Below are 24,601 nucleotides of genomic sequence, written 5' to 3' on the forward strand. Positions count from 1 at the left end.
GGGGAGGGGTTGGGAGGGGGCCCCCCCGGGAGGGGAGAGCTCACCCCGCAGCAACCGGCCTCCCGCAGAGGCGCGCCGGGAGCCGCCGGGCGATCGCCTGCCCACCCTTGGGGGGCCGGGAGCGGCAGGGGCACCCCCCACCCCCCCCACCACCACCACCCCCCCACCACCCTCCTCCGCCTCGTCTTTTTCTCCTCCCCTCTGCCGCCTCCCTCCCTCCCTCCCTGCCCGCCTAGCTTGGGATGGTGGACGGAGCCGGGAGCAGCCGGCAGGGCGGCCCTGGGCGCGGGGGGTGGCCCGCGGGGGGCTCCGCCGTCTTGGGGGGCTCCGCAGTCCCCGCCGCCGGTGATGGCCAAGGATGTCCTCGGAGGGGGAAGCCGAGGCGGCTGCTGAGAGCGGGCCGGGCAGCACCTCCGCGCCGGGGGCCGCCGCCGCCGGGAGGGAGGAGGTGAGCGGCGGCGGGGGCGGCCGCCCCGGGCCGAGGGGTGGGGGGACTCGGGGGGACACCGGGAGGGGCCGGGGCGCGGTGCGGGCGTGGGGAGAAACCGGGGAGCCGCGGCGGGAGGAGGGTGCCCCGGCTTGGGGGTGTTTGCGGAGCGGGGAGGGGGGAGGGAGCCAGGCACAGCCCGCCCGGCTCCCCCTGCAGCCGCGCGGGGGGGGGGGGGGCGGCCGGTGCGGAGCCCCGCAGCGCCCTGCAGTGTCGGGCACACCGGTGGCGACACCCCCACCACCCCTCCCCAAAACACACTCACCCCTGATCGGCCGCGCCGAGCCCCCCCTGACCAGCTGGGTGGCCGCTGGGTGCGGGGTTTTACCGACGGGCCCCCGGCGGCCGGGCTCGGGGCGGCGGCTCGGCCCGCGGCTCCGCGCCGAAACGGTGCAGTGGAGGGGAAAGGGGGGGCTGGCCAGTGGAAGTTTGGCTAAATGAGCCCCTCAGGGTTTGGCGTAGGGGAGCCGACCGCTTCCCTGGGACTTCTGAAACGGTCAAGAACATTGCCGCTCTGCGAGGCGCTGGTGGTAGTGGCGGGAGGGGCACGCTGAACGGGAGAGGGGGTTTGCAGCCTGGGGCTCCGTGGCTTTCAAATGTTTTGGGCCAAAAGAGGAGGTCATCCTTCCCCTCTTTTCTTGAGGCCTAGGCACTCCGGTTGCCTAATCTGCAATAGAAAACACTACAGAAAATACAGCTTAATATGTTTCTTTTGGATCAGCTGTGAAGCGCTTACCGTGGCCTTGCACGTCATGGGGATGTGTCTGAGTGTTGACACAAAACCCTGAGCCACGGAGCATTGGCCAGACAGAACTACAGGGCTCTGTGGCAGTAGGTGACAATGCGGATACAATCCTGCACACTCGGGACAGCAAGCTGTCCTGTTTTAGGAGTGCCTGAGGTTTTAGGAATGCCTGAGGTTTTCTTCTACGCCCATGCCTTTGCTCCCAACTGTTTTGACAGGTCTGCCATTTACATCGTGTAATCCATGCACAGATCATGGAAGTGACTGAACTTTCTTCATAATACGGAGTTAAAACCAGATGTATGTGCTCCCAGGGATGCAGAGAGCAGCCTTAAAACAGGCAGAGAAAACTGAAAACAGAACTGAAAGCAACCCTGGAACACAGCTCTGTGCAGTGTCTGCTTAAATCTTCTGTTAATGGGTCCTGTGGCTTATCAACAGTCTCATAGTCCTGTAGTCAAAATCTCGTAGCCTCAACAAAGCCTAAGTGAACCTGCAGTATACTTAGGCTAACACCAAACAGCACTTGTTAAAGTACCTGCAATAGAAAATTGACTTTGCAGCTCAGGTTGAAATAACTGTTCTCCATGGGTGAAAATTAGGGTTTTCTCTGGTACAATTGCTTTTTAAACACCTGCAGCACGGTTCACCGTGAAGAGCTGTGGCTGGATCCAGGATACAACTGCTGTTCCAGCGGTAGAGCTCCCCAATGTAATTACTGCCCTGTAGAAGATCAATAGATGGTTAATGCTGGAAGGGATTTTTTGATTTATTTGGTCTATGACCAGGAGCTACAGAAGGCTTTCCAATATATTAAGTCCACCATAAAAACATCCAAGCCATTTCTAGACATGAGAGCACTTGATCTTTCCACTAAACACATTATATCTTGCCTCACTCATCTTGTTCTCAGTTTTTCTTCTGTTCCAACACAAACATTTGCACATTTGAGTCTGTATCTCAAATGCCTGTAACAGTGATATCTTAACACTGCAATCCTACAATATCGGTCTTTTCCTGATTCTTTCTCCATCTCCATCTAAATAGTCTTTTTGCACCTGGACCTGCAGTTGCATTTAAATGCCCGGTATTAAATGGGTGTTTCATGGACTGCTCTCTTAGTCTTGTCATTTATGGATTTCACTTAGATCAAATGCATGGGCTTAAATCTTAACAGTGACAGAAAATTGCCTTTATTGGGTAATAAATCAATGTGACATAAAATCCTGAGCTAATAACAGAGAATGTGGCTGAAGTCTTAAGTTTTTACTCTTGAAAACAGGACAAGGGAAGGTGCAGCTGTGGCTCAGGAAGGAGCGAGGCAGTTCGCTTACCTGCTGCAGCCCTCGTCCTCTTCTGCCAAGGGCCACTTGAGTTTACTGCTGACTTTGCTGGATGTCAGAGCAAACCCTCAGATTACCTGCCCGTATTCTGGTTTGGTTTTTTTTCTGTTGAAATATCGATTGCTCAAGGTGGATGACCTGGAACAGCCGTGCTTTTGGTGGTGGTGTAGGGTTTTACCAGCAAAAATTGCAAAAAATAATCGGGATCTTTGAGGGGAGGTAGTATAAAAGATGTGGTTTTCCAAATGTTTCAGCAGTTATTGCTGGAGATTGATTATCTGGACATACTTTCCTTTACTTTCCTCCCCAAGATAGCAGAACTTGCTGCTCTGTACTGCCCCAGTTAAGCTGTGGGCTGGTGGTTGTTCTTGTCTTACTTATTACTGTGACAACCTACACCTACACTGAAGAGTTGGTAGGGACTTTCTTGCATTTCTGCCAATTTACACCTCAATCGGGAAATGGTCTTGACTAGTTAGATCTTTAAAACTTAGTTGGAAATTGTTTTTCTTTTTCAGGAAAGTGAAGCTGGTGAGTACAAACATCATTTATTTGCTACCATAGCCGAGTAATCACTGAAGAAAGCTGAAAGCAGCAGGCACTTGGCATTTTGAAATGCATATTTGTCTTTTCTGTACCAGCAGAATCAAGCAGCGGTTGTCCATGCTCGGTTTTATCTTCTCTTCCATATTTAAGAACTTTAGTTGGGCGTGATATAATGTAATCAGTTAACCTATTCAAATAAAAGAGGGAAAACCTCATGGGTTGATGTTCCTGAAACCCGCAGTCATCAGCTCACTGATGGAGATGTTAAAGAAGAGACAGGCCACTTAAAACTGTCTCATCTGCCTCTTACTGCCAATGCGAAATGCAACAGGAGCTCGTTTCAAAAGCGCTATTTGTGGTCACAGCAGCACCAAGGGGTGTTACGAGTTAAGAAAATACACATACTGCTTGTTTGGAGTCTACAGCTTTACAGGCTGCCAGGTCAAAAAATAGCTGGGTCCTTTCCTCTTAAGCATGACACTGGAGAGACATCTTCTGCTTGAGGGATTGCCTCCATTTAGTTCTCCAGCTTTTTTATCCATTTCCCCCAATATGAATGTCAAACATATATATTTTGTTTGTCAAGGCTTATTTTATGGCATAAAGGCCTTCATAACTTCAACTGGGTAGCTTTAAATTGTCCCCACCTGTGGGTGGAGTTGTACTCGTGGCTGAGCGGCAGTGGAGGAAGCGAGGCAGGCGACCCTCTCAGGTTTATCAGGCCTGCTGTAGGTGCACCTCACTCACCAGCAGATCCTTATGGTCTGATGAAACCCGCTTTCTCACAGATCCACAGGAGCCTGTTTGCTACCCGCTGCTTTTCCAGCAACCTCTTCTTCCTCTAGAGGCTTGCTGTCATCCCCAAGCCTTCTGTGCTCAAGAGAAACAAACCCAGGAACAGGGGATGGAGATGGCACAGGGCCTGTGATGGAGGTTAGTGTTCTTCCCTGCCACCTTTTAAGCAGAAGCTGTGGAGGAACCGTTGGGTACCAATCTCCAGAAAGGGGCTATTTCCCTTGTAAACCTCCCCCCCAAGAGCTACGTAGGGTGCTGACCCGACAGCCAGAGCAGGGCAGGAAACATGAGACGTGGCTCCTGGGGAAGCTCTGCTTTTCCTTCCCCTCACCTCTTTCAAACCTCTTGCAAAAGACCTGCTCCACTAACACCTTGAATGATAGCTGCTGGTTAGCCTGGTGGGAGACTGTCACCATCTCAAGCAAGTATGACTGACCGAGCAGTTATTTCATATGCAGTGCACGATATTCCCTGTCTTGAGTGAGGGTCAAACAGGACAAGCCCCTTTCTACCCCTCCTGCCCATGCTTTATTCAGCAGACATAAACCAAGGAGTGTATCTCCTTCCTTGATCCAAATGGTGCCCCTCATAGAGAAAAAGGAAAAAGTCCAGCAGTAGTGGAATTGGAGGAACTGGAAAGATTTTTTTCATCATCCTGTAGTTGCAGGCAATATTTGCATTGCAGATCCTGTCAAGAAAATCCATGCTGCGGCATCACATCCTTTTTTCTGCTTTTGTTCTTTTCATTGTCCCACTTTAACTTCTGATCACGTGTTTGTTCTTCATGTCCTGAAGTTGTCTGCCTTCTCTGCACTTCACACAAGAAGCTGTCAAGAGTTTAAAAAAAATAGATAGGAAACATCAAATGGATGTGTCTGAGCTCTGAAGGGCAGCCTGTGCTCCAGCTGCGTGGGATTTTATGGGCAAAGTCTTCCATCCTCTCCGACAGAGAGTGCTCCCTCGCCACTGTGGCTGAGACTGAAGTGAATTGCTCCTTCTGGCTGACTTTCCCAATTCCCTCCAGCAAGGGAATTTTCTTAATGGAGCATCGAGCTGGAGCAACTGGGGAGCTTGCAGAGTTCAACCACTGAAGGGCTATAAGGACAATTTGGGCAAAGAGCTGTTAAGTACATAGATGTTGCCTCCTGGCGGAAGGAGAGACTAGGTGACTTGGTGGTAGGTCCCCTACAGACCTGGTTTCTAATGCTGTTCTCTCAAATGCACAGACAATCAGCTGATACCAGTGGAAAAGCAATGGGTCCCTGCACACTGATCTGAAGCCCCAAATACTCTCCTTGTTCTCCCTTCCTCACTTCAGAGACCCCAGGGGATGATCTCCCTCCAGAAGGGAAGAGTGGATACCAAGGATGCTTTTTCATCAGTGCAAGCCATTGCAAGAGTGAGGAAGGAGGTATCTTCTCTCTGGGAACTGAGCACGAGGCTTCCTCTCATCTGTTTCTACACCTTGGAAGAAAATAGCTCAAATTATTGCCAGTGACCAAGGACACTGTGGAAATGGAGATTAAAAAGAGTGAAATGTCCTCAAATAGTCCATAGTGAGTGGGGCTTGTTTCTAGGTGTGTCTTAACACATGGTAGAGAGTTAACCCTAAAAGTAGTGGCTGCCGAGCTATCATCAGCACTGTAAGGCCCTTCGGGTTGTTACAGAGATGCTGTCATGACACTATAGATAAGGCTGTGTTTGATTTTTCACTTACAGCAGGAGTTCTACTTTTCGGAAAAGCACGGTTAATTAGTTTTTAAGTTCTAATCACGGAAAATATAGTTCACTCCAGAGTTCACTTTCAGACTTTAATCATTCACTGGGATCCTCTGAGCTTAACTGTAAAGTTAAAAGTAGTGCATCGTGACACTTTGTTGAGGGCACAGTTGTTATACCGCCTTTGTTAACTACCCAAAACTATAACGGGGTAACTTTGTTTAAGCAGCAGCATGCCGAATAGCTGACGAGCTATTACGGCAGCGATGTTTCTGCATCCGAGGGGCCCGCGGGGCAGGTCAGGGGTGGAGGCTGCCACCCAGAGCTGCCCATGCCAGCTCCTCCCTGAGCGCCGACCGCTCTGCCCGCGGCACATCTCGTCCACCACTGCAAAAGCGAGGGAGAAAAATGCCTGGAACGGGCAGGACAGATGGCGAGTGGGCAGGCTGGAGGAGCCTGGCTGCGCGCGGCGCCGGCAGCCTTCCTGGAGCGGAGTTAAGGTTGTGAAACGGTGTCTGGTGTACCTGGCAGCCGCTCTCATGGTGCCACGCGGGACACCAGGGGAGGACAGAGAGGATTACAGCCCATGAAATGTCCAAGCTTTTAACTTCTGTGACTTTACATCCGCTGAATAACGTACAGGGAATCCCAACTCACACATAGCACTGTTTCGCTATGGCTGAGGTACTGCACTTCCCAGTTCAGCATCCAGCCAGTGGAGGCCTTGTTAAGGAAGGACTGGTAATGCTGGACCTCAGGGAAGACAAGGGCTGGAAACAGCCGGCTGGTGAGAGCGGGGACTGGTGGGAGCTGGTGGCAAAGGGCAGAGAGCAGGTCACAAAGCGTCATGCTCCTGGCAAGAAAGCTAATGGTAAGTAACTGGGGTGACTTGCAGATGTGGAGTCTGCATAACTTGACCTTACCAGGGAAGAGGATGGGCTCAGTCAGAGATTTCTCCAGGTCACAGTGAGTTTGGCTGCAGGGAAGGAGTGATCGGTAGCCATGCACTTATGGCTGGCGGTCTTCTTCATACCCATGCTGTTAGGAGCTGGACTGGGAGTTGTGGAGTACAACATTCACTTAGTGCGGTAACAGAAGTGATTCAGCACAAGGCATCGACATCTTTAGGTTGAGTAGCTCTCGCAAACCAGCACAGCGTGTCCTGGAGGACAAGAGCTGGAAGAGCCTGAGTGCTCACAGGCACAAGTGAACCATCTCCCCAACCCTGCGTTGGTCAGGGGAAGCACCACGGAGGCTGGGGTGGGAGCATCTGCCTGCATCGGGGTCCCTCTGAGAACCACAAAGATGGAAAACAACCCCCTTTGTGGCTGCCTGGAGGTGAGGTGGCCAGCCAGAGGTGCCAGTACCTGGTGGAGGAAGGGGGGGGTAGCAAGGGCATGTGCTGAAAGGGTGGGAGTGGCAGTCTGTCTGCAGGCCTGCGGTGTGCCGTGGTTCTCTGCAAGGGACTGTCAGCAGGCCAGGGCAGGAGCCAACCCCCCTGGGTCTCACCAGCTGGCACGGGGAGCGGCAGGACGCCACAGCTCACATGCAGATGAGATGCCTTCCCAGAGAGTGCTGCTGCAATGCTTACGTGAAAGCACTTTATAAATGCTATTTTTTCAGTGTCTTTGGGAGGTATAAAAAGGTGTAATGAAGCCATGCCATGGGTCAAAGTCAAATCAAGAAATAAAATCCAGGTGTCCCAGCTCCCAGGATCCCTTTTGACCATTAGGTGTTTAAATGAATTTCCAGTGAAGTTTTCACCTGCTGTGCTGTCACGTTATTGCAGAACGTGTCGCAGAGGGAGGAGAGAAGCGAGAGGGAGAGAGAAGTGATATTTATGATGAAACCTCATTTCTCACAGGGAAGCATTAGCTGGGGGGATACTACCTCATCTTAACAGGAGCACCATTATAAAAAAAAATGACAGTGATGAGGTCCCAGCTGTGTTCAAAAAAAGGCACAGAGATGGGGAGACTCACTCCCTGAATCTGATGGAGCAGCTGAAGCCTGAGGGGTGCCTGGGTGTTGTGAGGGATGCTCAGCTCAGCAGCACGAGGGACCTGGCACGGCTGCAGCCTGAGCTGTGGCTGCCCAGCACTGTGGGGCTGGCTGGTCCTCTGCTGAAATGTGGCTGGCAGGCTCCAGTGGGGAGATCACAGGTAGGAAATGGGAAGGCTGGGGGTTGAGAGGTCAAATTGCAGAGCCACATTGGTCTGATTTTGCTAGGTAAAAGGACGGAATTACAAATAAGTGAGAATAAAACCAAAACTTCATGGTTGTGAACAAAGCGTGATTCACAGTTCCCTTTGGAAGACTTCCTCAGACTTCACTGGAGCTTGGATCATATTTTAGATGTTTCCATCCCTCATCTAAATCTCAAGGTGTTCCTTTAGAATAAGCAAAGATTAAATAGTATTCATATTAATGAACTATTTTTCTCATTTGCAAAGTCTCTAAACAGAGTCATTCAATGAATAGGATGCAAATAGCTGGTGAGGAACTAACACTCCTTGGGCTTCCTCCTCACGAAGCTGTCTCCTCACGGCTCCCCGCTTTCCCACCCCTAGAGAAACCAGTCTGTGGCTGTCGCCCAGCCCAGCTCCACGTCAGTCCCTCACTTCCCCATGTGGAGACTGAGGGGAGGTCGGGCAGGACACCCAGGACCTGTGGCAATGATGACAATTCTAAGGCACAGGACACTCACTCTTCAAGGATGGGGAGAGCTCCTGCGACTAGGGACCCAGGAGTGGGAAGGGACAAGCTTTGGTACACCACTGAACTATGGCTTTATCATCCACTAATGCCGGCTGCTCGTTTGCCCAGCACAGGAGAAAACCACCTGCTCGAGCACCACCAGCCTCCTCTCGCTGCTAGCTCCTCTCCCACCCCTGGAGAGCTGCACCCTGTGAGCAAAGGTGGGTGTGGAATAGGTATTGCAGGATTCTTGTCGAACCCAGCTGGGACATAAAGTCTGGCAGGTAGCGACTCTCCCTTTCTCCCCACCCCAGTGTCCCCATCCCTCCTGGACTGAAGCAACGGGAGCTGGTCCCACGGGCCCTCCTGTTTGCCCTTGGCCGGTGTCAGTTTTCCCTTCGTGTCAGCAATGCCGCCGGTAACACCAGTGCCCTCAGCAAGTTCCACCCAGCTGATCCCCTGGGGCTGTGGTACCTCCGTGTCCCCTGTGGCTTGCCCAAAGGTGCGGGGAGCTGGGTCTGGCTTTCACAGGCTGGAGCACACCGGAGCCCGCTCCTGCCAAAGTGAGGATCGCTCCGCCCGGCAGCCGCAGGATGGATGGACGGACGGATGCATGCTGCCGTCAGCCCTTCCAGGAGCTCCCTGCAGTGCAGGAGCAGGGTCAAGGGCACCTGCCCAGGAACCTTCATGCAGTGGGCCTGGCCACTGGTTGGGGGTGGGGGGCAAGTGACGGGCTAGGCATGAGGCAAGCTGCCAAATACTGAGTGGTACAGCCATGGCTCGTGCCAGTCACTCAGTCTCGCTAATCTGGCAGTGGCTGGGATCTGCATCCCAGGAGCATTCCTGAGGATATGTGATGCTTTTATCAGTTGACTGCTAAGTGTTGAGGTAAGCCACACTGTTATACCTGTAAAATTTATCCTGTGTCTGCTAGGAACCTCTGATACTCAAGGCAGGGGAGTGGGTAATATGAGCTAAGTATGATGGGTGTTTAAAGTATAGAAAAATGAACTGTTCTTGGAGCGGCTCTCTTGCTCTGAGGCAGCTCAAATCCCAGCTTTTCTTTCTTGATGAAATCATTCCCAGCATTGACATTACTGGGAAAAACCCTGTGCCCCTAGAATATTCTCTTTGTGTTGCTGCTAAATCGAAAGCCGGTGGCAGGAACATCAGCAATTTGGGGGGGAAAGGGATAATTTTATTAGGGTAGCTATTTTTGTGAGCTTGTAAGAAGCTGCCATTAAAACAGCCCTGACTTCTATTTTGCAAATGGTGACCACTTTGTCACTAGGATTCCTTGGCACTGAAAATGTAACTGCATGGCTTTTCTTGGAGCGGCGTGTGGAAGCGTCACCTGTGGATGTGTCTAGGGCCCAATTCTTCACACCACTCGCATATGTACCCTTGTATTTTAGTGAGTGGCTTTCCCATCCTGCTGTGATGTGCAGCATATATATTGGCTGGGATCCAAACGCCTTTCTTCTCTGGGATTTCCTTTATTTCTGCTTGAAAACTCAAAAGCATCCTGCAGAAACTAGTGCTGAATCTGACATTTGAGAGGACTGGAAATTCCTTCTGTCCTGACCCTCTGCTTTCCTCATCTTCAGATGGTGGCTTGAATTCATGAGGGTGAATGGTGTGAAATAACAGTCTGTCTTTGTCTGGTGTTTCAGAGGCGTCCTAGAATCTGAAATTCAGGTGAATCAGTGATTTTTGTGCCTTTTCATGGTTTGTCTTGTCCTGCGATAGGGTCTACTGGGGAGAGGATATAATGCTACTCTTTTGTGCACCTTTGCACCCTGAGATGTTGCCCCTGACAGCTCTGTTGATGGAAGGATGAGATTAAATCTCTGCAGGGATTTAAATGAGAAACCAAGCGATCCCTGCTCACCGCAGGAGGGCAACTGCTGAAGCAAATGCCTGAGTCTGACACCATAAACACGTGGAGTGGATGCAGGTTATTCGTTTTAAGCCAAGTAACAGCATTTCTGCTGGGCATTGGTGTCATGGCCTGCGCCTGCAGGAAGTTTTAATTCTCACAGGAGTTTCGTGTCAGAAGAGCAAATGGTGCATCCAAAACATACGTGCAGCAATCGATGTGCTATGTGTTCAAGGACTGGAGGGAAATTCTCTTTGATGCAAAATGGCTTTCTCTGTTGCCTTCTATCCCTTATATTCCCCTTTCCCTCCGTGCTGGCAGCCACGCGGAGAGCACTTGCTACTGGCTCAGCGTGAGCTAGGGGTAATGGGCTTCTTGCCGTTCAAGATGGATGGCAGGAGGGATTTTGTTTCAGGCTCCCCAGGAGGGGATTTATGAGATGACTGTTGTAATATCTCCCTTTTCCCTCACCAGGCCTTATTACTGATGCCTCATGCGGTGCCCAGATTGGATCACATGGTGGAGGAACACTTCTACCCATCATACACGGACAGCCCTAGCACAGCCCTGCAGGCTCCTTCCTCACTGCACTAATGAGTATCTGACCTAGGAGTTAATTTGGCAATGGAAAGCAATAAGAGGTTGTACTCTGACTCTTCTCCTGCAGTTGTCTTCTCTCTGGTCACCCCAGACTTCTTGGGCCAGTCTTTCACCAGGATCACCTCAGGAGCTGGAAGATGATATCTGCACCCACATCTGTTGTGGCTGCCTGGGACAGGGGGTAGAGATCTCCTTGCTCTTCTTGCATCATCCCTGTCCACTGCACAAATGGTGAAGCCTTTCTCAGCACCAGAGGTTGGTCCTGGTGGCAGAGCTCACCTCAGTTACGGTTAATGATACAGCCTAGGGCTTGCCTAGCGAGGGCTCAGTGGTCCTCTCTGTGTTATGTACTGCCATGTCCATCAGGAGGTGGAACATTCTCTCCTGCCCTGCGTTGACCAAGATGGAAGAGTGTCTCATAGTTAGAGACAAAAATGTGCTTTCATTCAGGCAGGTCACCATCATCCAGGCAGGTCACCACCTGCCAAAGTGTGGGACTTGTGGTTATTGATTATTCTTTCCCTTTCATGTATCTCATTGGTATATATTCATCACAAGCATAAATCTTCAGATACAAATGCAATTACGACTGGCATTAGTTTATCCACCACTTTTAACTCATTCTTCTCTTTTCTTCCAGTCCCCTTTCAGTGTTTCCCCCACTCTTTTTTCCCCGTGGACGGGAAGATAATTCTTACTAAATAAAAGAGGAAGAAAGAAAAATACAAGATTTACTCTTTGCTCACATGAGTAATCCTGAGCTGTGGGGTCATTTTGTTGCTGAAGACCATGATAAATTCACCTTGTAGCCCCAAAGCCAGGTCTTGGTAGAGAGCAGGAGCACGCTGTGATGCCGCACATCTTGCTGAGACACAGCTGCAGCGTCAGCCCTGCAGCACACTGCCACCTCCATGGGAGTCTCTGCCCCAATTTAGCACAACCTTACCCCACTCCCCCCAGGCTGTGGGGAGGAGACAGAGGCATAGATCTGGTTTTTGGAGGAGTTCCCAGCAGCGAGAAAGCAGCCATTCAGGAGTAGCTGCTTTCCAGGCTGTGGATGGGCTGGGAGGACTGCTGCCTCGTACGATGCTTTGGTGCTGTCAGGCTCAGTGCTTCTCCCGTTGATCCTCACCCAGGTCTTTCCTCTGGTCCCAATTCCCTCCTGCCCCTTCCCAGGCTGGCTGGTGACCATCCCCATCTGCAGGCGCCCTCCCCCTGCCTCGGAGGCACTGGCATTCAGAGAGAGGGTGTCTAGGCTAACCTTTTCTTTCCTTCAACTCTTCCCACTCCCCGCCGTGTTTCCCCCTCATTTCTCTATTTCCATTCAGGCCACGTCTTCACTACCCTCTGTTTTCCCTCATTCTTTCATTTTAGATGTGATAGCATTTTGCTTCAGCAAAATTGCAGCTCCTGAGGTCAGCCACCAAGGGTAAACACACTTACACATGGGGTTTAAAAGGACAGGAAATGCTTTTGGCATGATTTCTCCAAAGGAGAATTTTAAAATTGGGGAACCTGGATATCTGACTGTGAACCTGACACGGATAGTCAAACTTGGGCCCAAAACTGTCCACAAAACAAACATTAGGATAAATTCATGCTGTGGCAGCATATTTTCTGCTTAGACAGCTCGTGCTGGATTTTTCAAGGAGACTGAAGCATGAAGTCTGACAGAAGAGGAAAAAGCTGTTTTGTCAAACATAGAAAGCTATGGAGAAATAGTAAGTATAAGGCAAAATTATATATAAAATTTTTAAAGACTATGACTCCAGAATAGTTCTGTCCATTTTCTTTGGACTTCACAGACCTATTTCTCCCCCTCTATTAGAACAGTTTGGCAACTTTCAGTTCAAATTTATTTTGCCAGTCAAAATCAGAAGTGGACAGAACAGCAGGTTTATCATTGTCACTGTAACCATGTGCATACCTTAAGCAGTACTGAGACGGCTAGAAAAAGAAGAGGTGCTTCAAGCCCACGCTGCCACACAGCTACTTCTGGAATAAAACACAGCTACTGATGAAAAGCGTACAGCAACAGCAAGGAAGGTGATAATGTGCTCCACTGAAGCTTTGGGAGGGCTTCTCTTAGTATTGGATGTAGAGCTGCATGTGGGATTACTCCTGGGAGCGAGCACTGGAAGTGTGAGGAGCACCTTGATGTCCACATAATGCCCACAGCCTTGTTCTTATGATTGACACTTAGCTTTGTGAAGACAGTCGTCTTGTACAAGTTAAATGGGTATTTAACCATTAGATTGGCAGAGTTCTGCAGGAATAATTACCAGATTTGACACTATCCACTGGAATTAAGCATAAAATCACTGCTGGTAACATTTACAATTGGCACAAACATTAGCAGGCTGGTCTGTCAAGCACAGTCCTACAGAGGGATCTGCTTCATTTGATAATTTCATTATTCAATCCAAAGCCAAATCTGAATTTACACATTTCAGGGTGGAGAGTGCAGCCAACCCTTCAGCTGTACTCAGAAACAGGGGCTCAAAATATACCTGGGAACAAAGTGGGGTGAGTGGTTGAACATGAACTCCCAGGGTGGTGCTGAGCAAAAATCTACTAATGCAACTCCTGGAGACAATAAAAAGGGGGAATGAGTGGGAATGGGAGGCGATTTTATGTTTTGGTATGATGCCAATGAAATAAGTGCTGAAGTCCTGTATCCACTTGCAGGGAACACATTTAGGAAGGATCTCAAGCACCAAAAGAGCTAGGGCAGTGCAGTGGAGGACTTCAAGACCTTGACCCATTCAAATTGTCAAAAAGAAGGCCAAGAGGTGCATAATTAGAACGGAGAAGTATCTTCAGAGAGAAGGCAGTCATATGAAAGAAGTCTTTCATCATCTGGAGAATGGGCATCCCTGCTCCCATGAATGGGAGCTGAAGTGAGACATAATTACAATGGCAGTAAAATTTCATCACCAGAACAAATTACAGAGGGAACTGCAGGTTCTTCATTTGTTTTACTTTATCAGTTAAAGCGGAGTGTCTTTATGGAAGATGAGCTTTTTCCAACCACTAGTTACTGGGCTGTACATCAGACTGTAGAGTGAAACTGCATTGCCTGCGAGATACAGGAGCTACAGGGAGAAGGTGTAGTGTCTCCCAGTCTTAAAGTGTAAATGTAGTTTGAGTTGTAATAGTTGCTGAACCTCCCTCAGCCAGAACAGCCTCGCAAAGTTGTTAGGAGAAATTTCTGTGACTACCTGTAAGTGCTAAAGAACTGTCTGGCTGTTTCTTGTATCATAAGGATCCCTGCCGTCACCGAGGGACAGCCACGTGGTTAGTGGGTGAGTCCTGCTATCAGGCCTACTCCTATCCAGAGGTCAGCAAAAGCAGCGAGTCATCACTGGCAAAACAGAAGCACTGGAGTTTCAGGTTAGGCACCCAGAAACCTGGGCTGGTGGAATCAGTCTGGGCTTCTCTGAGCATGGCCCTTCCTCCTCCTGCTAATGGCGGGGCTTCCTTGGAAGAAGGGGGACACCCAGACCACCTTCACCTGTGCCCCAGGAAATTCATTAGTTCTTATGTACCTGTCAAGAGGAAGGGACCTACACACACAAGCACAATTTGCTCACCCAGAAATATGCTTTTCTGGTTCTCTAGCATCCATCTTACATATCAAATATGCCTTTTAAGGAGAAATTGGGGTTTGAGGAGAGGTATTTTTTTGTATTCTTGGCTACCCCCGATGCAGTTGCTTGCAGGCTCACTTAGGATGGTTACCAGCTACAACTCACCTGCCCACGTCTTAATGTTGGTCGCTTGCAAGGAGTCAAGGGATTGGTCAGAGAGCCAAAAACCTGGCCACCAGCCCCGTGCTCTTGCCACCAGAGCACGCTCGGCTCCAGCTGCTGAGCAAGGGACATACCAGGCTGTGCACTCTCCCTCTGCTTTCTCTCCACCCCTTTACACTAGGCTTGATTAACAGCCAAAATCTGCATGCTGCTACAACACAGAGCACGTTTTAATGATTTTAATTATGGTTGCTGCAGCCAGAACCCAACCTGGCTGCCGTTGAGCCAGGACGAGGGCTGGGTGGGTGTGCCTGTGCGAGGGAGGTTCCACTCCAGTCCTTCCATACCTGCTTTTGATCTTGGGTATCTGCCATGCGAAGGTGTCTTTGAAGACAATTGCCCTTTCAGCCATTGCCTGGATGTTTTATCATTTGCAGGTTTTGCACAGAACTTTCTTGAAGGAGAAATAATCGAAATGTTGCCAGCCTGGAAACTCCTGTCTGCTACAGGTGTCAGTTGAAATTCCAGTTCTCCATCAGCAGTTAGGGCTTTCCAGACTATTTTCCAGCAACTGCTGCAACAAATTAAATAGCATCTATCATTTAGTGTCTCGGAAGGCTCCACGCCACCAGACAGAAAACAGACCATGGGAGGATGTGGAGCTGCCTCTTCGTTTCACTCTGCCTGAGATTTCTGGAAATGATGGGCCAAAAAATCCCAATGCAGACATGGAGCAGCGCTGCAGGGCTGACTGCCTGGGGCCAGGGACAGCTCAGGGCAGGGCTGTCCCCAAATCTTAGCCCTCTCCACCAGGTTCCCAGCACGGGCATCTGCAGCCCTCCTCATACTTGCCACCTCTTGCCCGTGGCGTTTTCCTTACTTGTGCTGAGATCTACTAAAGAATTTGTGAAATACTCTTTTGTTGTTGTTTATAAGTGTGGACGAATAAAGTGAATGTTGGCTTGTGATTATGGGTAGTTTGGGTGAGAGTTAGCAGCAGTGTCCAATCCAGTCAGGTGCAATGAGAAGGGAGGCCTCTGAAAGCTGTTCAGCAGCATGCCAGAGTGTAGCAAGACGTTATTTACAGCATGTGTTTTTAACATGACTTGAAATTCATAAACAATAATATTCACAGCTCAGTTGTGCTTCTTCACAGCATTCCATCTGAACCAGGAGATTTTTACAATTTGTACTGTCATCAGAGCTGGTCAGGACCTTTTGGGTGAAACATTTGATTTAGCAAAGCCATCCCTCTTGACAGAAGTGGTTGTAGAATCACAGAACAGTTTGCGTCGGAAGTGACCTTCAAAGGTCATCTAGTCCAACTCCTCTGCCATGGGCAGGGACATCTTGCACTAGACTGGGTTGCTCAAAGCCCCATCCAACTTGACCTTGAACACTTCCAATAATGGGACATCCACAACTTCTCTGGGCAACCTGGGTCTCACTTAATCTTCTGTCAGGAGGTTTCTCAGGTCAAAGCTGGAAGCAAAGCCCAAAGCAAAGCCCCCAGCAAGCAGGAGAGGAAGGACACCTCTCTTGATCTGGGTTAGAGACCCAAATCCGCAAGTCCTAGCTCGCAGGCAAAGTGCCTGGTGACTGAATCTCCGTCTATTCTGGGTCAGTCTCTGTTTGGCTTTGGCTTTCAGTCAGGCTCTCTGTCTTTGCTTTCTTCAATTATGTTTCTCTATTAACATTTTCCAGATGTTATACTTTTGTTCCGCATCAAAACAACACAGATCCTGCAGCATTCCTCAAAGGACACAACTCCCGTTCACTGGCTGGCCCAAGTTATCATGGAAATTATTAGTTTCCTTAAGCATTTATTGTACTCATCCAGAAATACAAGCTTGCCCTGTTTCAATCTCAAACACTACACACAGAAAGGAGAAAATTCCATGTAGTACCACAAACATCATGCTTGCAAGAAGGTGGTATGTTAATTAATAAAGTCTGGGAGCCACTGGTTTAACATATTAATGAATTTGTTATGCAGAGAGAGATGGAAAGATATATTTCCTTATTAGATTTTTGAATGTCTGATACTTTTATTGTAATTATGTTCTATTTCATGTCTTTCTTACAAACTCTCTCATAAGTGTTTCTAATAGTATAATTGTGTTAGATAATTATTTCAGCAAAGGAAAGGAGAAATAAGGGTATGTAAGCCAGATGAATGTATTCAGAACTTGAAATAGGAGAGGCAGATGTGGGGGTAGACCCTGCAAGAGAGATCCTTTTATAACCGAGGACCTGCAGAGAGTGGGATCTGCTCAGGAACAAAGGAGGGTATGAGGCAGTGGGTCAGAAGAGCTGAGAGAAAAGAACCATGTTTTTCCCAAAGGGTTTTGAACATGAAGGCTCTGCTGAACTGGTCTGGTAGGTGTGTGAATCAGAGAGATGCGGCAGTGGGCTCTATGGCTGCATGTCTTCACTGACGCAGGGAGGAGAGAAGCAGCCTTTTTTACAGGCTGCAGTGAGAATAGTGGAGGTAACCTGGCTCGGTCTGATCCAGCCCTTTCAGTGCAGTGGGTTGAAGAACATTTCTGAAGTGTCTCCAGAGGATGCACACAAAAATGTCATCTTAGGCCTGTAAGCCTCTGAGCTGCTGCCAGCCCGGTCCGGTGCTGCTCCAGGTCTGGTGAGACCAGAGCCATCTCTTCCCCCGAAGGGGAGATGGCATTTCATGGAGCTAAGCACATTAGGAGGCATTTGCCCGCTCCGATATGGCCACTGACAGCCCTAACCAGCAGGGCTGGTTGAATCACCCCTTGGGCAGAGGCCAGCCTGTGGGTTGGAAGTTGAGCCACAGAGCTGCAGAGAGCAGAGGAGTTGTTAGTCAAGGGCAGCGAGATAAAGAGAAGGTAGGGATTGCAGCGCCTTTGGCAAATAGTACCTTAACTGACATGGGCCAGCCCTCTTGCATGGCTGTGCCTGGGTCCAGGCTGACAGCGCTTCGAAAACCTGGGTTCCCAGAGCTGCATGGAGGACTTAAGCACTTGCCTGACATTAAAACTGACTGCTGGGCATCTTTTGCTGGGTCCACTGGCATTCTTCACAGTATTAACCTTACGGAATTTTACATGAGAAGTACCTGTGGAAACCTGAGTCTGGACTTAAATTCCTGTTGTCCTTCATTACAGTCTGTATTTTTGCATTGTTATAGCACTTGAAAACTCTAGTTCCATGTCAAGAAGAGACAAAGAATAGAAGACTGTGATTCCCAGTGGAGTTCCCACGAGTCAGGAGAGCCTAGGGCTCTGACCTGGGCTCCAGTGTATGGCTGAGGCAGAATCCTACATTGAGGCAGTAACCACATTGGGACGGAGTGATGGGTGTTTGATAAGAGTTTGAGGAGATTGAACTCTCCATGACTGCACGTAGACCCAGACATTCACCCCCCAAAACTCCCATAGTTATTTTTTGGCTGATCTGGGGGCAGCCTGAAGCCACTTTGTGGCTTTCTTCAAGGTTTCCTGCAAAAGGCTGTGGAAATCAGCCTTATTCTTATCCATACTAAGGTCTTTTCACTTCCCTAGCTACAGAAAATTTATGCAGTGTCCCTTATAACCCACTTAGCTTCTCTACACCTATTTTGACCACTGTAAAGAGAATACAGCCCAGTATAATTATTCTTTATTCTGACATACACACATACAAAAGGTTTGAGATAAGAATAGAAATTCTGTACAGACTCCTGCTGGATGCATCAGGAAGAATTGGGGGCCAGATTCTGTCCTTAGTCCCTGCAGATTAACACTGGTGTAGCTCCCTAAAATCAATAATATTACTCTGCACTTACACAGTGTCAGATTAGAAGCTGCGAAATCAAAACCAAACCCCAAGAAGTCCAGTTTGGCAGTGCTCACAGCAAGCCAGAAAACCCTCTATAGTTACTTAGAAATGGTTCTCTGTCCCAGGAACAGGAAAAAAAAAAAAAAAAAGCAGTGTTAAATCTGACCTTATAGCCCTGCAAGGTTAGATGCCAATGCTTCCATCTCATGAGAAGACAGTAAACTTGTCTCTAGTGGTGCGATGTTATTATTTCCTGAGCAGTAAGATGCTGTTCCTTAAATTCCTTGCTGGCTCAAGATTAGTTACTGCTGTGGGTCCAAGATAAGCTATACTAGGGGAATACTTTATCCATGGAGAAAGAAAGAGAAGACGTTTCCCAAACCTGACATCTGTTGGCATCTACGGAGCAGTTGGATGCATTAGAGGTGGCCCCTTGGGAGAAGGAGTAACAGTGTGCTTCTATTTTTGCATGAAATCAGTCTCGGCAGAGGGCATGATGATGCATGAATATCAGTGTGTATCTTTCTTCTCATTGTCATTTCCTCAGAGTTAGGGGGGAGGCAGGGGATGGCAGTAACAAGAGGGATGCAGACAGCCCTCCGCGTTACCTACCAGGGCAGCGGGGGGTCTTGCTTTACGCACTTTCTACAGACAGGCGGCTGCCAGCCAGTAATGTAATTCATGCTGCTTGCTGCTCTTTGCAGGGAGACAACTCCGTTTCTGCTAGCTGCTTGGCTCAATTTGGCATTTTTTATTATAGCCCAACATAGCATGACAGTGCAGCTGATTCACTGCACCGTGGCTGGGGTAAGGACCGCAATCATGCCATCTCAGGGGACGCAGTGGGAGTACGAGAGTGTGAACTCCAGCTCTACTCCCAGCCCGACTTTCGGAACTTGAAAGAGAGGGATGTGCTAAATATTCACGCATACACCCTTAGCTCCAAAGCTTAAGCTTTCAGGTATTTTAGGTTGGAGTTAGTCTTCTAACCAGCCTGAAGCTATGCTGCACTGTGCTGTAATCCTGACAATTTTTTCAACTAAATGTACTTGAATCTAGTAATTTTCCCGATGGCTCACCTCCAAGGAAAATGGTGTCGATCATTTGGTAGGTTTCAGGGTTGGGTGTGAGTCAGCTCGGAGTCAGGCAGCAGCTCCAGCTCCACAAAGTGCTGGTCCCTCTGTGCTGGCACAACCCATGGGGCTGCCGGACGCTGCTCCTGCATCTCCCCAGCAGCACTGGGTGGGAACCCCGGCGCTGGGCACTTGCAAAGCAAAGGGTCACATCCACAGCCCCACACTTTCGGCTGTTAACATTCTGCGAAGCCCTCTCAGCCTTGGAAGATGGCAGGGTGCGTAGGTGATGCTGGCTCCAGGCACGGAGAAGGAGATGGGGACCCATCTCGCCCGCTGCGGATGGGCCCGTCCAACTGGGGCGCGGGCACAGCGAGTCGCTGCCGTGCAAACAATTTCTCTCCCCAGAGCCAGGAGGAAGCAAGGAAGGGGTTTTTTCCAGAGACCTCTGTCCCTGGCACGGTGATTCTGTTTATATTCACATTTATATTAAGTAGGGTGGTGTCCCAGTCCTCAGGCGGTCAAGAGCAAAGCCAGACATAGTCTTGAAGGCAACAGTCACTGTGTGCGTTATGCAAAGCGGCGTGACTGACGGGTTCCTCGCTCTCTCTTTGTCTTTCTCTCCCCCTCCCTGGTGGTGTGATTGAAGCAACGCCCCGTGAAGCAGTCCCTGAGCGCCTGCATGTGCCGAGAGTCCCACTGGAAATGCCTTCTCCTCTCCATCCTCATGTACGGCTGCCTGGGTGCGGTGGCCTGGTGTCAGCTGGCTCGGGTCACCAAGCTCAGCTTTGATAGCTCCTTCAAGGGCAAGTCCATGGTCTACCATGACAGCCCGTGCTCGGATGGCTATGTCTATATCCCACTGGCCTTCCTCTCTATGCTGTACGTGGTGTACCTGGTGGAGTGCTGGCACTGCCACGTCAAGAGAGAGCTGCAGTACAAGGCAGATGTGGACAGTGTCTATGAGTGCATCAACCGCATGCAGCAAGCCACTCCCTGCATCTGGTGGAAGGCCATCAGCTACCACTTTGTGCGGCGAACCCGGCAGGTGACCCGGTACCGCAATGGAGATGCCTACACCACCACGCAAGTCTATCACGAGAGGGTCAACACCCACGTGGCTGAAGCTGAGTTTGACTACTCTCACTGTGGATACAAGGACATCTCCAAGGAGCTCCTGGGCCTGGAAAGCTACACAGCCACCAAGCTGAGGTTCACTAAGTGCTTCAGCTTTGCCAACATTGAGTCTGAGAATTCTTACCTGACTCAGAGGGCTCACTTCTTCACAGAGATCGAGGGGCTGGATGACTACATGGAGGTGAGGGAAGGCATGCAGCTCAAAAACGTGGACTTTAAAGACCTCATGATGGCCTACGGGGACCCGGATCACCTCCCGTGGTACGTGTCCCACTATGCTTTCTGGGTGTCAGCCATCCTGATGATCTCGTGGCCGCTCAGGGTACTCATAGAGTATCGGACTGCTTACGTCCACTACCACGTGGAGAAGCTGCTGGGCCTGGAGTACACGGCGCCCGTGGCAGCGGAGGAGCCCTTGTACCGGTACCGCATGCCCCGAGATGCCACGCAGGACAGCACCGAGCTGGAGTGGCACATCTGCACCAACCGGCAGCTGATCCCCAGCTACTCGGAGGCCATGCTTATGGACCTGGCCGACTCCCCGGCCTACAACAGCTACACAGTGTGCCGGTACGGCGAAACGGCCCACGGCTGCGAACGCTGCAACCGTGCCTCCAGCACCTCCTCCATCTTCTCACGCCACGCTTTCCACAGCTGCAGCGGCAACTCCCGCCTCTCCCTCAACACCAGCCGCTTCTCCCTCTGCCGCGTCCACGGCTCCCACAGGACAGGCCTCTGGAGGAGCCGCAGCAGCAGCATCGCGGAGCGGGGCTGCCAGGACGAGCAGTGCTGCTCCTACTCCAGCCAGCTGGCTGTCAACGAAAACCCCCCGACCTACCACGACGCCCGCTTCTTCCCCGTCCTGATTGTGCACAGGCCGGAGGGGCACGACGGGCGGCATTTCTACGTCAGGCGCTCCTCCTGTCTAGAAACCTCTCTGTGACAGGCCTCCGTGGCTTTTCAGCTCCTCTGCCCCGGGACAGCGCTTGCAGAGGTGCCGCCGGCATGGAGCCTGCACGCCTTGGTCTCCACAGCGAGTCAGCAGGACGAGCTTCAGCTCTTCCCCCTGCCATTGCAAGAGGACGTAGTCGCTCTCACCAACAGCCAACCTCATTTCCAAGAGCTTCTCGCCCTCCTTCACCTGGTCTCCCTAGTCGTTTGTTCCCCTCTTCCTTTCACTCTTTCACTCCTCACCCTTTCTCTGCTCCTCAGCTCCCTGCCTCTCCTCCCATCCCACCCACAGTCTTTTTTTTACATTTCAGTCACAGCATTTGACCGCTGTTGCCGCTGGAAGATTTATAAAGCCTGTGCTTTGCAGTATATTTTCCCTCTTGGGTGCCCTGCAAGGTAAGAAACCCAGATAGAGCAAAGCAAAAGGCACACGGCCAGGCAGTCAAGTCAGAAGGAGAATTCAGATCTGCAGGCGCTGAGTCACGTCCCGCAAACCCCAGACAAGGTGCTTTTAAAGTGTATTTTATTTACTCCAGTCTTTTTTCTCTTCTTCTGTCATTTATTCTCTCCTTTCTTCATGTTCTACTCCTCTGGATTTACCCTCATCTTCCTTTTTTTTTTCAGTTTTCTCACTTTCGCTTCCCAGTTTTTCCAGGGTTTTGCCCATGAGGATGTCTTTCAGGGTGTAATTGCCTTCCATTGGGCAAAAATAAGGTATTCACGGCACAAATGTCACTAACTGCTGACACAGCCACAGACTACACCCCTGAGAAGTGCTGAGGACTTTCTTTCCAGAGCAGTGACATACACCAATAAAGCCCTTTGCTCCCTTTGCCTTGCTTGCTCTGCAGCAGAGACACTGCTGCGTTTCCAGCTGTAGTTAACCCTGTCCAGCTCCACCCCTGTTAGTAATCGTTGAGAGCCGTAATGTAGATCAGTACCCTGTTAGTGCCACTATTTTTAGGACTATGGGTCTGGTTTGTGGTCGTTTCATTCCTACCACTTGCTCAGAGCAGCAGGGGCTGGACAAAGGGAAGGGGCTGGTGAGGGAAAGGTAAATGTGGTAATAGGTAAATATAGCATTAACCCTCCCACTGACAGTCTGGAGTTGTTAGGAAGCTCTTCCACCCACAGCGTCTATTAGAGCAGTTGCAGGACTGCTCTGTGTGATCTTTCAGCTTTTACATGTGCCCTGGGGAGGGCTTTTGGCCGGTAGCCCACTGCCGCCTTCCCCCCTTCCCGGGGCGAGATGCAGTGCCACCCCAGCCCTGGGCAGGGAGCACAGCTGGGAGACAGCCCCACTGGCTGCTCCTGCTGGGGCTCCAGGCTTTTCCCCCGGAGCAGGTACAGCACCTTCCAGAATTAGTCCCAGCAATGCCAAACCCAGAAGGTGTCCGGTCCCAGCGGAGCGGACTGCTGCACTCTGTGCCTTCCTGGCCCACCCAGTGACCCCCCCGACAGCCAGGGACAGACCCAAGAAGCTTATGGCCACACTGAGGAACCCACCAGGGACCTCGCACCTGCCAAACCTCCGTCCCACAAGGGATGGTCATATGCTGAGCAAGCCCCGTACCATTTTATCGTGTGGATGGTGGAGAATATTACCCACCGTGACTCACAGGAGAATGCAATATGATCGCAATACAGTCACTTTCAAAAGCAAAGTGTTGTCACATCCTACAGCAAGTAGGTAAGAAACCCAGCTCTCAGAGGGGCTGCCAACACATGCTTCCTCCCAAGTCTGTTCTGTGTGTATCTACATGTAATACAAGATTTGTAAAGTCATATTAGTATGTGTAGATTATATATAATTCTGCATACTTATATGGTGATTTCTTACGGCATTGACTGTTGCACCATGTTAAATACATTTTGTTTTGGTTTGATGGCTCTGTTTTGACGTGCTGTGTTTATTTCGACTCCAGAAATTGAAACAGTGTCAGTACCTAGCTAACCTGCTGCAAATGATGGCACCATCAGAAAGGTCGTTTAAATTCGTATGAGTCAATCTGTTTTAATGTAAATACTTTATGTATGATTTATGTGACATTTTCATTCTGACAGCTTGGCATTTATCACAAAAGATAGATAACACAGATGATGTGTTAGTTTATCACCTCTAAAAAAACATAACCATCCCAGACACATGGAGGAACCAGGTTTGGGCTCAGGGTAATGATTATGGTTGGGCTGGGGCCAAACTGGATAACATTGAAACTCAGAGAAAAATCCAAACTTAGATCCACCCTACAGTGACCCAGCCCTTGTCCCCCATCTACACCGTGCCACCTACCACCCCCAGCCAGAGCTGGGAGAGTTTGGGAACTAGGAAAGGATCAGGACTGAACTCAGAGCTCAGACTCATCCCTGATTTACTTGTATGCTGAAGTTGAAGTAGATGCAAGTCTTTAATATGGTTCCCTGTCCTTATCTTCATTCACACAGAAAGTTAAAACCAGCACATATGGAAGATGTAAGAGCTGGAGGAGGCTGAAACTTCACGAAACAGAGAGGCTGGAAGATTTCAACACGGTTTCTTACTGAAGGAGGTGGTAGGGAGGAAGACAAGAAAGAAGAAAGGAAGAGATGGTAGAATAATACAAATTAAAAGAGAACAGAGTTCAGCTGCAGCTAAGATAATTCCCAAATGAGCAGCATAACTCAGTTATGTCAAGCTGAGCCCAGACACAGGCAGGATGAGTTTCCGTCTTCTTGTGAGCTGCTGCAGCCACCTGTGGCTTTAAATACTATGTCCAAGGTTTTGGCATGGCCAGTTAGGTCCCATACGTGTTTCAAGATGGAGACTTACATTTGGGTCCTCAGAAGTGGCCATGTTAAACAGTATTATTATTTGACATGAGCAAGCTCTGGAAATCCCATTATTATGATGGGTTGGGCAGAGAATGGAGACAGTTTATGCCTGGTTTTAACCTTTTCAGTATCCTCAAGAGCCACTGCAATATCCAGCAACTCTCAAGCTGTGTCCTTGGGAGGGTTTTGAAAGCCCAGAGGGTTTCTGCTTACTCACACCCTGTGTTCTGGCCCAACATTGGGGCATTTATTTGAGAAGCCATCCCTAAGC

General features: G+C 49.9%; 1 protein-coding gene across 4 annotated transcripts; it reads left to right on the forward strand.

Annotated features, from left to right (window-relative positions):
* On the forward strand, positions 1-23,401 carry LOC104368761 (transmembrane protein 151B). Of its 4 annotated transcripts, XM_042791229.1 has the most exons (3): positions 350-448; positions 10,686-12,532; positions 20,081-23,401. In XM_042791229.1, exon 3 carries the CDS (start codon positions 20,114-20,116, stop codon positions 21,509-21,511), a length of 1,398 nt encoding a protein of 465 aa, XP_042647163.1. In that variant the 5' UTR covers positions 350-448; positions 10,686-12,532; positions 20,081-20,113; the 3' UTR covers positions 21,512-23,401. The 4 variants fall into 4 exon arrangements, with proteins under 4 accessions (XP_042647162.1, XP_042647163.1, XP_032845999.1 ...); XM_042791228.1 differs by lacking the exon at positions 10,686-12,532 and having other exon boundaries at positions 1-448; XM_032990108.2 differs by lacking the exons at positions 350-448; positions 10,686-12,532 and adding an exon at positions 14,090-14,116.
* The last annotated feature ends 1,200 nt before the right edge of the window (positions 23,402-24,601 follow it).

The sequence above is a fragment of the Tyto alba genome, unplaced genomic scaffold (genome assembly GCF_018691265.1).
Source record: "Tyto alba isolate M040663 unplaced genomic scaffold, T.alba_DEE_v4.0 Super-Scaffold_18, whole genome shotgun sequence".
NCBI classification, from domain to species: Eukaryota; Metazoa; Chordata; class Aves; order Strigiformes; family Tytonidae; genus Tyto; species Tyto alba.